Source organism: Puntigrus tetrazona, unplaced genomic scaffold (genome assembly GCF_018831695.1).
Source record: "Puntigrus tetrazona isolate hp1 unplaced genomic scaffold, ASM1883169v1 S000000148, whole genome shotgun sequence".
Taxonomy (NCBI): Eukaryota; Metazoa; Chordata; class Actinopteri; order Cypriniformes; family Cyprinidae; genus Puntigrus; species Puntigrus tetrazona.
The window spans coordinates 2161831-2174787 of NW_025047824.1; the positions used below are offsets into that span (position 1 = coordinate 2161831).

The 12957-nt window shown below is 38.2% G+C and overlaps 1 protein-coding gene across 2 annotated transcripts in view; it reads left to right on the forward strand.

The window, feature by feature from the left end:
* nfatc2a (nuclear factor of activated T cells 2a) overlaps positions 1-11395 on the forward strand; it is a 31901-nt gene extending 20506 nt beyond the window's left edge. For both annotated transcript variants that reach the window (XM_043230260.1, XM_043230259.1), the window contains exons 7-10: positions 1828-1883; positions 1993-2125; positions 2764-3489; positions 9400-11395. In XM_043230260.1, coding sequence (XP_043086195.1) covers positions 1828-1883; positions 1993-2125; positions 2764-3489; positions 9400-9455 — 971 coding nt within the window. In that variant the 3' untranslated portion in view covers positions 9456-11395. The remainder of the gene's footprint in view (positions 1-1827; positions 1884-1992; positions 2126-2763; positions 3490-9399) is intronic.
* Positions 11396-12957: the final 1562 nt, after the last annotated feature.

Here is a 12957-nt window from a genome sequence, read left to right on the forward strand (position 1 = left end):
GACAGAGCGTTCTGAAAAATTACGTCTGTGAAATCCCTCTGAAATGGGAGACAGCTGTCTTTGGCTGGGATTTCGTTGGCTCTTGTTGATTTCGCTCTGTATTCCGAGCTGGGCTTCCACTCTCAAAGCTTCTACGGCTAATTATAAGAAAAAGTAATAAAACAAACCCATGGGATCCCGAACAAGGAGCTTTGGAACAAACTGCAAACAAACAGAATGGCCAAGGAAGAAGCTCTCATCACCTGTCGCGGGTGAAACGGAGCAGTTTGATCATAAAGCAGTTTTAAGACGTTGTCCTGGCGCTGCTAGTGGAATCCCCCTCGCTAGTGCTGACTCATTTGAGCCACACGTCTCTCATTTTCAGCTCAACGAGGGGTTTCCCACATGCTGCTGCGATACCGAGCAAAATCGTTCCTGGTCTAGTGACTAATTCGGTTGGAATGCTATTTTCTGTTCTGGTTTAAAGATATGTTTTTTTGGTGAATGTTGTTTACTTTCTATTACTATGGTTTTTGGATTTTGTTTATAAATTCAAGCATGGAAGACGGAATGCAACGTGCACGGTTATGTAATTCCTGTTTTGATAAAGATGCACAGCTTTTGGACATTAGGGATGCACCACTCGGATCTTTTGGTCACGGAAAAGGTTGACGAGAGAGATTTGAAATTTGACTTTTGATTGGATATAAATCTCTAAGATCTTTTACTATTGAGACCAAGCTTCGCCAGTCAGAAAATTTTAGTCAGCAGTGATGTCTAAGAAAGCAGGTGTGTTTGAAAATGGGTGTAAATCTGTGAAATCTTTTACTTTTGATGGCAAACTTCACCAATTTGTGCATGTAGCGTTTTTTAACTATCAATAGTAGTGATGTCTAAAGAAAAGAGTAAACATTTGTGTATTATATTCAAACATTGAAGATTAATGCAATGTAAGCTATTATTCAATTACTCTCTTAGTCCTGGTATTAGGGATGCACATACCATTTGGTCTTATATGTGAACTTGGACCACAAAACTTAAGTCACATTATTATTTGGACCAATTACAAAAAATACATTGTATGGATCAAAATTGTTCCCCTTCTGTAAATAAATGAAAACTTAATTTTTGTTTAGTAATATGCATTGCTAAGAACTTCATTTGGACATCTTTAAAGGAGATTTTCTCAATATTTAAATTAGAAATTTTCATATAGTAGTATCTTGGCCAAATATTGTCCTATCGATACATTAATGGAAAGCTTATTAATTCAGCTTTCAGGTTGTGTATTGATTTTGTAAAATTGAGACTTGTGACTGGTTTTGCGGTCCAGGGTCTCATGAAGTTAATGAGAAAGATTTTTTTGCCTGCAGACTATAACAATCTGAGTGTGTGTTGTGGGGTCAGCATTAATGTCTCAGGAAGTGTGTGGTAAATCTGTGGGTAGAACTTGGTAAAAATGTAACTGACTTGCGAGGCATGCAATCTCTGTAGTATGGGAACCAGTCTGTAGGCGAAGAATTACATAAGAACCCTATGGTCTGTGCATGACAGATGAACCCAAAACTCATCACCCACTTTACCTGTCAAAACTGAGTTGAGTCATTATGAACTTAAGGGGAAGAAGTAATGTCTGCCAATGAGAAAGGTCAAGGTATTGTAATCATAAAGCTGGTGGCTAAGCATTGATTTCCCAAACAACTGAGCAAATTGAGCATATTTGTCTCACAAATGATTAGATAGATAGATGGAAGCATGGATGGATGGATGGATAAATGTTAGACTAATCTCAGCTTCAACTGATAACCCAATTTGAACTAAATTAATCAACAGTCTTTCTGTTTCCAGATGGGCAGCAAATTTGGGAATTGGAAGCCACAGTTGACAAAGACAAAAGTCAGGCAGTAAGTCTAGTGCCTGCATTACATAGAATTGTGTATCTATAATCAGTGCTCTTCTTGTATACTATCTATTCTGTCGGTGCGCCAAATAAAACCATTCTCTCATTTGCAGAGCATGCTGTTCATTGAAGTGCCTCCGTACAGAGACCCATCCATTTGCAATCCAGCCAAAGTCAACTTTTATGTGATAAATGGGAAACGGAAGCGCAGTCAACCGCAGCATTTCACCTACACTCCTCTACCAGGTGCGCAGAGTCTTTTCCTCTTATTGCATTTAGCATATTGCATGTTATTTCACTTTTCTGTGATATGAATGTTAAAGCGATAATTCATGAAAAAATGTCAATTCTGCAATTTATTATGTCCACTCATGAAGTTCTAAACCCGTAAGGACTTTATTCATCTTCATAACAGAAATTAAGATATTTAATCCAAGAGCTTTCTGACGCTGCATAGGCAGCAACACATTTGAAATGTTTTATGCCCAGTAAGGACATCGCCAAAACAGGCATCATTGTTCAAATAAGTAGAGGAATGCACATGTATACATGGTGGTGCTCTCATGAATGGCAGTGGAGACTGACCAAAAAGATTAAAAAATCATTGAATAAAGTCATTATTTTTGTTTTCTTTGTGAACACTAAGTATTCTTGTAGTTTCATAACATTTTGGTTGAACCACTGATGTCACATGGCCTGTTTTAATGATGTCCATACTACCTTTTTGGTCCATAGAAGGTTTTAGCTGCGTTGCTGTCTATGCAGCTCTTGGATTTCATCCAAATTATGTCAATATGAACATGAACCCTTTGTTAGTATGCCAGAATTGATAAGTACACTTTGAACGCTCTATAATTATTTTCTCATCTCATTTTCTTCCCTAGTTCCATCCATTAAGACAGAGCCTGTGGATGAATATGAATCTGGTCGGATGGGTTATTCCATGTCACAGATGCTGGGGGTGTCTCCCCATCAGTACTATAACCCTCGAGGGGTCATCACTCCAGAGAGTGGCCTGGTGCCTGGCCTTGTCTCCTGTCAGCAGACCCGCCTAGGTGTCTCCCCTCCGGACCACCGATTTCAGCAGCAGAGCCCAGCCATAATGTACTCCCGTCCTGGAAAGAGCTTGTCAAGCAGTCCTATTTACTCTCAGACGGGGGCCGCTATGATCCCAGACTCCCATCGATCAGTTCTGGTCCACACGGGTTCCCCAGCCCAGTCTCACCTGGCTGGCCAGCATCCTTCCAACCAGCATCCCTCAATCATCCAGTTCTCTCCCACCAACCACCACCTGCTCAGGGGAGGAGATCCTCCCGCTCCACCACCCCCAGAACATCAGCACATAATTTATTGCGAGGGCTACAATCAACACGGTCCTCAAACCTCAGGAGCAAACCGTTCACCAGCACCAGCCCAGGCACCTCAACATCCTCAGAATTACCCCACAGTAATCCAACAACAGCCCTTCCTCCAGAGAGTGGCCAAAGACAGGTCACCTCCCATCCAAGTAGAGCCCCAGAGATGTTCCTCGACAGAAGAACAGAGAACCAGCGCTCCTGGACGAGTCACGGTCAAGCAGGAGAACTTAGACCAGGCCTACCTTGATGATGGTGAGTAGCTACAGGTTGACCAGCTGCTCTTCTAATGGTTGCTAACAGACGTTCGTAGTTGTATACTGGTTGAAACTGCTTCTTACATAGTGTGTCAATCTACACAGTGGCTCAGAAACATCAAGTGACATCAAGTTTAAATTGTCCGTAAAAATATGTGGTCATAGGAATGCATTGTCAGGAGTCAGAAGCCATTCTGTCACATTCTTTGACTGACATGCTAATGCACCATTAGAGATGTCCCTGTCAATAGCAGGAAGAGTGCTTTTCGAGTGCTTGTCTCTTGCTGTCTTAACATTTAGTTTTTAATTTTCTCAAACATATGACGCAAGGACAGTGAGATACTAGCAATAATGTGCATTATATAAAGTGGAATGAATGAAAGATCTATTTTGTACCACTGGCTTAGGAGTATATACTTTCCATTACGCAGTAAGAATAAAATGGGAAAGAATTAACTAGAATGAGTAGGATGGATTCGGCTGCACTTTTTCTTAAACACACTCTCATTCTGTTTTTCAATTGTGTCAGAAAAATCATGGGCGAGATATAATGACTTTAAAAACGGCCAAACCACGATATGGCAGAATACTGGCGAGGGAAGGCGTTTCCAGTGTCACTTCTGTAAGGCAATTTGGGACGAACAGGGGGGTCTTGTGGATCATTGTTTCTTATGCAGGGGGTTCATGACAAGGAAATGGGTGCCTTTTTTGACCTCGCAAACAAAAAAAGGAAAAGAAAACTGCATAGCTCCAAAACTTCTTTGACATGTTGACAGTGTTATGATTCGCAAAACAAGTGCCATGGCAACCCATTGTCAAACAGTGGAATGGGCTGCCTGGGAGAGCTGGGGAAAGCCTTTTTGTTTGTTATACTTGGCCAGGGCTTCCCTTTGGCTCCGTGCCCCCCAATACTGCGGGGGGAACCTACGAGAGGATTTGTTTTTTTTCCACAGGTCACACTCTTGCCAATCTGGAGGATAGAACTCTTATTTGCAGCTGCTGCACTTATCCAGAAAGGCAGCCTGATCTGAACAAGATAGTGATGGGTGGGAGTCAGCAGGAAAGGGAAAGGGCCATGTTAGATGGAAAAACTGAAGCGGATGGGTTCGGGAGCCAAAGATGGAATTTCTTCAGCATACTCTAATAGGGTTTCCCTGAGTAAACAGCAACGCTGCAACTGTAGACACGTTAATAGAGAGTTACTATGAGATTCCCTGGACTTTAAACCTTTGATGTTTTTGTAAAAAGATGCTGGTTTAGAACCTTTATAATGAATCCCTGTAGACTACCACCCCCCTTTTTATGTACAAACATTTCTGGCAGCCCTATTAGAGTTTAACACCACTCTGGTAAGCCTATAAATGTGCTGGTGAATTCTTTCATTAAGGCCCCCTTAAAGCAAGACAGACACTGCTGAGAATAACATCAGAGAATAACAAAAGCGTTCTATGTAAGGCCAAACAGAATACGCTGCTTTCACAACAATTTGGAGTGGTAAAGCTGCAAATGCTTTAATGCAAATGATGGTAAAGTGCAAGTCTTGTAAATAGGAAGTTACCGCTTTACCACTTCAACCTGAACAAGTCTGAATTGCTGTAAGGCAGCTGTTTTTGTCAATCTATTCATGAGCAAGGATGTTAACCTTGAGTTGCAACTGTGGTGTTCTCACTTTAGCTTCGTGGATTCTGCATGGTAAAGCTGGTTGGCCTAATTATAAACCAGTCTGAACCAGTCGGTTAAGCTAGTTAAAAAGGCTGGTGGTTCCAGTTTTACTTTTAAGAAGTGATGCCGGTAGTACAAGCAAAGTCCAGGTCACTGAGAGCAGGAAGGAAGACGGCCACAAAAAGTCCCAGTTGCTTCTGCTTGCAGAGGTGTCAAGGTGTAGCGATCCACCCACTAACATCTCACCGTTTGATGTCTGCCAAGACCTTCTCATACAACCGGTTGTACTATGACTCATGCAGATACATATATCTCACTCAGAATTTCGATGGTGGCTTTTGAAGGGGTATCAGGGTTTCTGTGGTCAGATGAAGGTACAGTTTCTATACAGAAAGCTATTTCGTTATGAACATGCATGATTTGCATTTCTCAATAGCAAGAAAATTAAGCTAAGTACATCTTACACTGAGAACACTGAGAGTTTTCAAAACCAACGGCTTCATTACAAGCTTAACCAGCAAGACTTGTTCAACCATCTTACCAATGGTGGTCCACCAGCTTGACCAAATAGATTGTTTCTCTCATAGAAATGCATGCTAGTCCAAACTGGTCTATTTTGGTAAGATAGCTATGTTCTTTTTCTAGCTTTACTTGACTGTACACCTTTTGGTTTTTGCTCATCTTCTCATTGGCCTTTAACAAGTGTTACCCTTGATATAAACAGCCAAACTGGCATAGAGTTTTCAGGGTACAACGCTTGCCAATCTTCCAGTGCTTGACTGGCTCGACTTAGGCTTCCCAGGCTGGAACCGAAGCCTGAGGCAACGGAGTTGAAGTTCTTCCAGCTGGAGAGAGCAGCAGGAATAATTTAGATAGAGCACGTAAGCCGTGCACATTAGTTTCAGATCACTTGCGTCCAGTTTTGGACCACGTGTGTGCCAGGCCATTGGATTTCTGGCTGTGAAAAAGGGGGCCTGATAAGAAGCAGCTTTGTTCTTTTAAAGTGGTGTTCGAAATAAACAGCATCCCTAGTTTGTAGAGTTGAACATGGCACTAAAGGCAAAGTTAAAAGCATAGCAGATCTCAGTAGTGTGGCTTTTTGGAGGGCAAACAGTCAGACCTGTGGTGTAGACTCTTCCTTTCTTTAAGCTTACACTGTGACTTTATTATTCGCTTAGTGCTAGCTAGTACCCCCCCCCCACGCACACACACACATACCTTGTAGATCATGTATTGTATGTCTGTATAAATTCTTTTCAACATGTATCACATTTCTTGCTCTGCTGTTATAGATCTTAGTCAAGGTTGGCAATAATTTCTTCCCAGTTTGTTGTCTCCAGAAATTTTCAGTGTTGCATTACAGTATATAAACAAATGACACTAGATAGCATCTAGATGGTGTCTACTATGACCCTACTAAGGTCCATACATACTGTGTGTGTCTATTAATTTCTATCTTCTATTGGTTTAATAATGAGCAAATCATTTTGGGTCCCCTAAACCTAACTCTAACACAAACTCACGCATTTTTACTTTTCGTTTAGATACTTCATGCTGTTTTCATTATAGGGACCGGATTACTATATTTTTGGGAGACATTTATTACCCACATTATACACTTTTTGTCTCCACAATGTTGGCAAATCCTGATCCATATACACATTGCAATCACTACAGCCTAACCCTACACCTAACAGAAAACCTTTCACTTTTTTTTGTCCCCAAGTATGGCTAAATATATTCGCTCACACACACATAGTGGAGACTGAGTCATCTACTATGCTCTGTCTTGCCCTCCACCGTTGGTTTGTAAACAAGCTTTCTGATTGGCCGAAGTCTCTCCAGCCAGACACTCACCTATTATACCGCCCAGTCTGTACACTTCCTTTACAGCTCTAAACCCACCAGTGTGTGCCAACCCTTCATTACTTTCCCTATAAGCCCTCTGTCCTGTATATTGCATATGGATAGCAAGCATGCTTCGTCGCGGGGCTTGTTTAGATGATATGTGCTTATTATGTTCCTAAGCGATCTGATTTTAGATCGTTGTGGGGATTTTTCTTTCTGGTCATTACAAAACCACCTAGCAACCACCCTAGCAACCATGTAGCAACGTGCTAAAAGCCACATCACCACATTTTGTTCAGGAAGGACCCATTTGTATTGTAAATCTAGCATGTGTCACATCTGAAAAAGTCTAGCTTCCCTACTATTGAGTGTTTTTTAAGGTGTTATATAGTAGGATGGCTGCAAGACGTCACTGATAAAGCTCCTCAGCATCCCGCTACCACCAGTTTATTGCTCTCTCATCTGTTCTTCATTAATCTCGGAGGGAAAAACAGATGTCATCCACGTCGAGCTTCCATCCTTGGCGTTGTTTGATTAAAACCGCAAGGCTTTCTTGATTGCGCTGTAATAGATTCTATTTTGTTTTCATTCGAGCCTGATAACAGTAATTACAAACGTCTCATTGATTCAGTAGCCTTCATTGAGTCTGAGATGTCCATGCTGTATTTAAGGTGTTTCTTTTTTTAGTGCAAACTAGATCTGTGGCAGTATGCTTCTTACACAATCAAAGCTTTAAATGGGGAAATCAGTTGAACATTAAGTTCCTTCTCCTCTAATGCAAGCTTTGACCTCAAACGCTGTTTGTCAAAACTTTTAGTGTTTCATCTAATTCAGTGTTCTTTTGCATACACTTGGCAAAAACCTGTGCGTATTTACCTTTGCACAATACAGAGCTACCCAGCACTTGCATGTTTGCTGCTATGTAACACTGCATTATTCGTTGCTAATAATATAACGCAATTCATTAGTCATTTTATGCTAAATATTTAGACTGACCAACGGTAAGTCAGTCACAAACATACGGCTCAAGAAAAGCTATACGCGCCACATGGTATTCTATCATAACTGAGGATGTGGCCAATCAGGTTAAACCACATTATCTTCATTCTGTTGAGTTTTTAAACCAAAGTCTGCCGAACAAGTGAACAGTGCATATAGAACAACTGGAATCCTAAACCAACATATTGTTGTTACACCATAAATACCCAACTTTTTTGGACATGGTAATACTTCTGCACGGTACCATGCAATTATAATATCTCTCTCTTATTGGTCTACTACGTAGTTAGTCATCAGTCAGTGAATTTGTCATCGTTTTGCTCCGTGCTTAACTAAAACGGCATTGGGGGTGTTTTCCCATGTTCATTTGATTTGATCTAACCTGTGACCTTTGTTCATGTCTGAGTTGTGGCTAGACTCGAGCTGGTGTGTGGTGGTGTAGTGATTGTGTTAACAGCCCCACGCGCCCTGCTGCTATTCTTAGAATGAAGAGGTTGTAAAAGTTTCCATTTATGCCCCCTGTAAAAAGAGTAAGAGCAGGAAGTAATGGCCAATGCAAGGGCTTCTCTGACTCTGTTCTGTCAGATGATTCCCTTCCACCTAGTGCCCGTTCAGTGCCACTGCAGCCTAACCTAAAAGTAATTACAAGAGTACTATAGTTCATTTTTGTGACCACTGGATTTACAAAAATTATTTCAAGTTTAAGATGCGTTTCAGTATTACATCAATTACTGATAAACTCAGAATAGACCAGACACTAGATTATTTAACCATGTATTTCTATGTCTTTGAAAGGCGTTTGTCTTTCAAACACATTAAAATACACAAATACATTTTATTTTAATAATTTGGTGTTTTATTTTGATGGATGTTATTTTAAAATGATTTCTTTTCATTTGACATTTTTATGATTTAATTTCATTAGACTCAAAAAAAACACTTGCTGTTATTGTACACAATGTAATATTTAATGCACTTTATTTTGTTAATAACAAAAATGGGGGAGAAAAAAAAATGTATTGTGTTAATTTAATATAGTGCAATATATCTTCAAAAATAATTACAAATATTTTAATTACAAAGTTCTTCTAAATAATTAAATGTATATGCTAATTAAAAAAACATAATATCTGGAATATATATATATATATATATATATATATATATATATATATATATATATAAAATATGCTTAAAGCATATATGTTAAAATTAGATATTAAACATATTTTTGTAATATTAAATAACATAATAAATAACATTTTGAGCTTTTTTTTTATTTATTATGTCATATATAAGTTGTTTTTTTTAACCCCTAAGAGCATTATGCAGTTCACTTGCTCAAATGTTCAGTCCTCTGTTTTTTTAAACATGTTCTTCTTTCCTGTCGTTTCTGTAGTGAATGAGATCATAAGGAAGGATCTGACAGGAGTGCCCGGGAGGGGTCAGACATAGAGGAAGCCCCCGATCCAGCGTCACGCGGGACCCGTCCTGCGTTCAGTGCCTCCCGAGAGCGGCAGCGACGCCTCGGCCCGGTCAGACATCACCCCTGACCAAAAAAAAACTGGATCACGGACCGCATTTAACCAAACATCCATCTCAGTCAACTCCAGCAACGGCAGCGTGTTGATGTGCAAAGGGTATTGAATTTCCCTGCTATTATTTGACTTTCGAAAACCGTCCAATGTTGATCTCATATGTCAAAGTTGTCAGAGCCTTGAGCTTTCATAAACAGTTTGGATTGGACAGGTGGAGTTAAGTTAATTTTTTCCTTTTTGTGGGTTTTTTATTCCACTTTTCCTTTTGACTCACGTTAATGAACTCACTCAGATCAGTGCATTTCGAGCAATAACCTCATCAGCCGTCCGCCATGTTCCCCAAAACATACTTTGCACATACTTTCGAATGGAAAGTGGATAAATACATCGCACCACTTCTAACGTTTGATACACGTGTCTGAGAATAGGTCGTTTTTGTGCACGTGTGCACAGCAAAGCTAATTTTTGGATAAAAAAAAAAAAAAAAAAAAGCCTTAATGTTTTAAGCAAATGCACTTCATGAAGGGAAAGCAGAGAATGCACTTCTTGTCAACAAATTATATTTTATTTAAAGTATCTCAGCAGAATGAGATTTTTTTTTGTAGTCCTATAGATGTCGAGCAAATACAGCTAAAAAACCAATGAAGTGATATTATCTTTGTGATGTATATAGAAACTGTTTTAACATCTGTGCCTTTTCCTAAAGTGCTTTCATTCTACCAAAACGCAGAACAAGCTAACCAAAAATAAAATATAGCTAGTTTAGTCGGAGCCCGTAATGCCCTGCACTACGTTTTGGGTTCTGAAACATCTTTGTGCCAAACTAAAACTGTATGGTTATCATATTTTATCATTGTTTATCTGTGCATGATACGACTCCGCCAGGTCAGTCTGTTCTATTTACGAATATACAACTCTTGAGATATTCGAGTTTTGCGCCCCATGTTAAAAATGTAGAATAGATGTTTTACGGACCTTGTGGATTTTATTAACCGTAACTGCTTTGATTTTACGACATGCATTTATATTTTGCGTGTAAACGGAAAGCATTCGGGTTTCTGTATTTATACTTAAAGTAGATACGGTCTGCATGTCTCTGTAACGCTGTCACGTCCGTTTTCTCATCTGACTATAAACTGACGAACATTTATTAAAGCAACAAACTAATTAATGAAGAAGCATCGGCTTGCGGTGAAAAAAATATTGGAAATATTTTTGGAGGCAAACCTGCCCACTTTACAAAAAAATTAATAATTAATGCACAAGCGGTAAACTTTTCTATGTCTTTACAATTTAGGCTGAATAATTAACAGAGGTATAAATTATAAATTAAGTCTAAAATTTATTTTTGGAAAAAAGAGTGATGCTGATGTTTCTGTGGAGCCGTTGTTTCAGTATATACTGGGCATAACAAAGCAACTATATTCAGAATGTAAACCTTTCCTTTTTACTGTACATAGATTGCCTTGAAAGTGTATAGACTGTTTCTATAAATTTTATTTTTTAGAATCAGATAGTCGTAATAGGAAGAGAATATTTATATGAACTGAATCAGTTGTTCTCTTGCCATTTAATATCTTATAACCCGAGGCTCTGGGAATATATGAACTGCCAAAGCTTTTGCCGCGTAAAGACAAATCGCATTTTAATTTTTTTTTTTTTTTTTTACATTATTGTAAGACTGTCGATGCCAAAAGAGAGACCAATTCTATTTTTTATTTCATTCGCTTTTCATGATCATATTCATGTTTTGGCTTAAGCATGTCTAACCTGATGTGTTTAGACGTGTAACGTTGTTTGTCAAATAAAGCCTACTAGCTGAGAACATGAGCAATAAAACTGAAAGCTTTGAAGAGATTCTCTTTGCTTGTGTTGGGATGCTTTACCTCCATTTTCAAGACTCTTTTTTTCCCCCCATTGACTTAAATGAATCTAAAAACATAGGATCAAATAACTAAGACATTTCTCAGCTGAAAAAGTCTGTTTACATATAGATGTAAATTAAGGTAATAAATAAAGGAATGAAGGCCGATCTGAATCAAATGACTCTCGAACTGACTTCGAAGTTCCGTATGAATCAAATGCGAACTGAATCATATTGCGAACTGAATCACATTGCGAACTGAATCATATTGCAAACAAAAGTTTTTTTTCCCCCATCACTAACATTACGTGCTTCTTAAAATCATTAGCGACTTTTTTTAGGTTTTTGCTAGCGGGTAGATCGAAACGATTGAGTTTGAATCAACCGAAGCGGTTCCAGCGTAAATGACTCGCTCAATTGAATCGGTTTGTCTGCTTCAACGCCACATTTCCCGCCTTTAAGTTACACGCTAACTGCTTTTGTGCTACTGCTGCTGGTTTACACGACAAAAGCGTGATGTTTACAAAGCAGATATCCATATCCCCTTTCCGAAGGTAAGTTTCCACATCTACGGACATATTCAGGTAAATGTAGGGAAAACACGACGAGCTCGTTTCGAAACGCAAGTTAGATGGAAACACTATTTATTTATTATTTCTGATCGCGTTTGCAGCTCAACCGAGTATATTTTAAATAGTTTCGACCACTGCGATACAGTTGTTGACAGTTCAATTAAGTAACCCACTCTCATACCATTGAAATTAATAGCCTACTGTGCTTCATTATTTAAAGAGTGAGGAGTAAACATGAAAAAACAAAAAGGGTTTAACCACAAGAACGTTAATCGCAATACTGCTGTAAATTGTTGTTTTCCACCCAAAACATTAAATACATTTCTGTTTAAATTTTGTTTTTGTGAGCCAAAAATAAATATCCCACTTTTTTTCCTCTAAATGTCATTCAGTGTAACAATTTTGTCAAAAAATCCCTTTATCCCTCATGTTGCATAAATACTATGAAACACTGAATGACAATGGAATATTATTTCGACCCAACTTGTTTTAAACCTTAACAGTAGGCATTTTGCTTCAATTTAATATGCTTTCTATGGACATAAAATCACTTTTTTAACTTCATTAAACTAGTTTTTGTCTTTGACCCATATAAACAGTGTGTGTATATACATATATATGTATATGTATGTGTATATATATATGTATGTGTATATATATATATATATGTATATGTGTATATATATGTATGTTTATATATATATATATATATATATATATATATATATATATATATATATATATATATATGTATATGTATGTGTATATATATATATATATATATATATGTATATGTATGTGTATATATATGTATATGTATATATATAATCAGTCCAAGAAAATATATTCAGGTAAAAAAATTCATAATATAGACTGCTTCTTCTAATACATGGTGATATAATTTACTGCTGTCAAACGATTAGTGATGATAAATTGCATCCAAAATAAATGTTTCAGTTTACATAATATAAACTGTATAATAT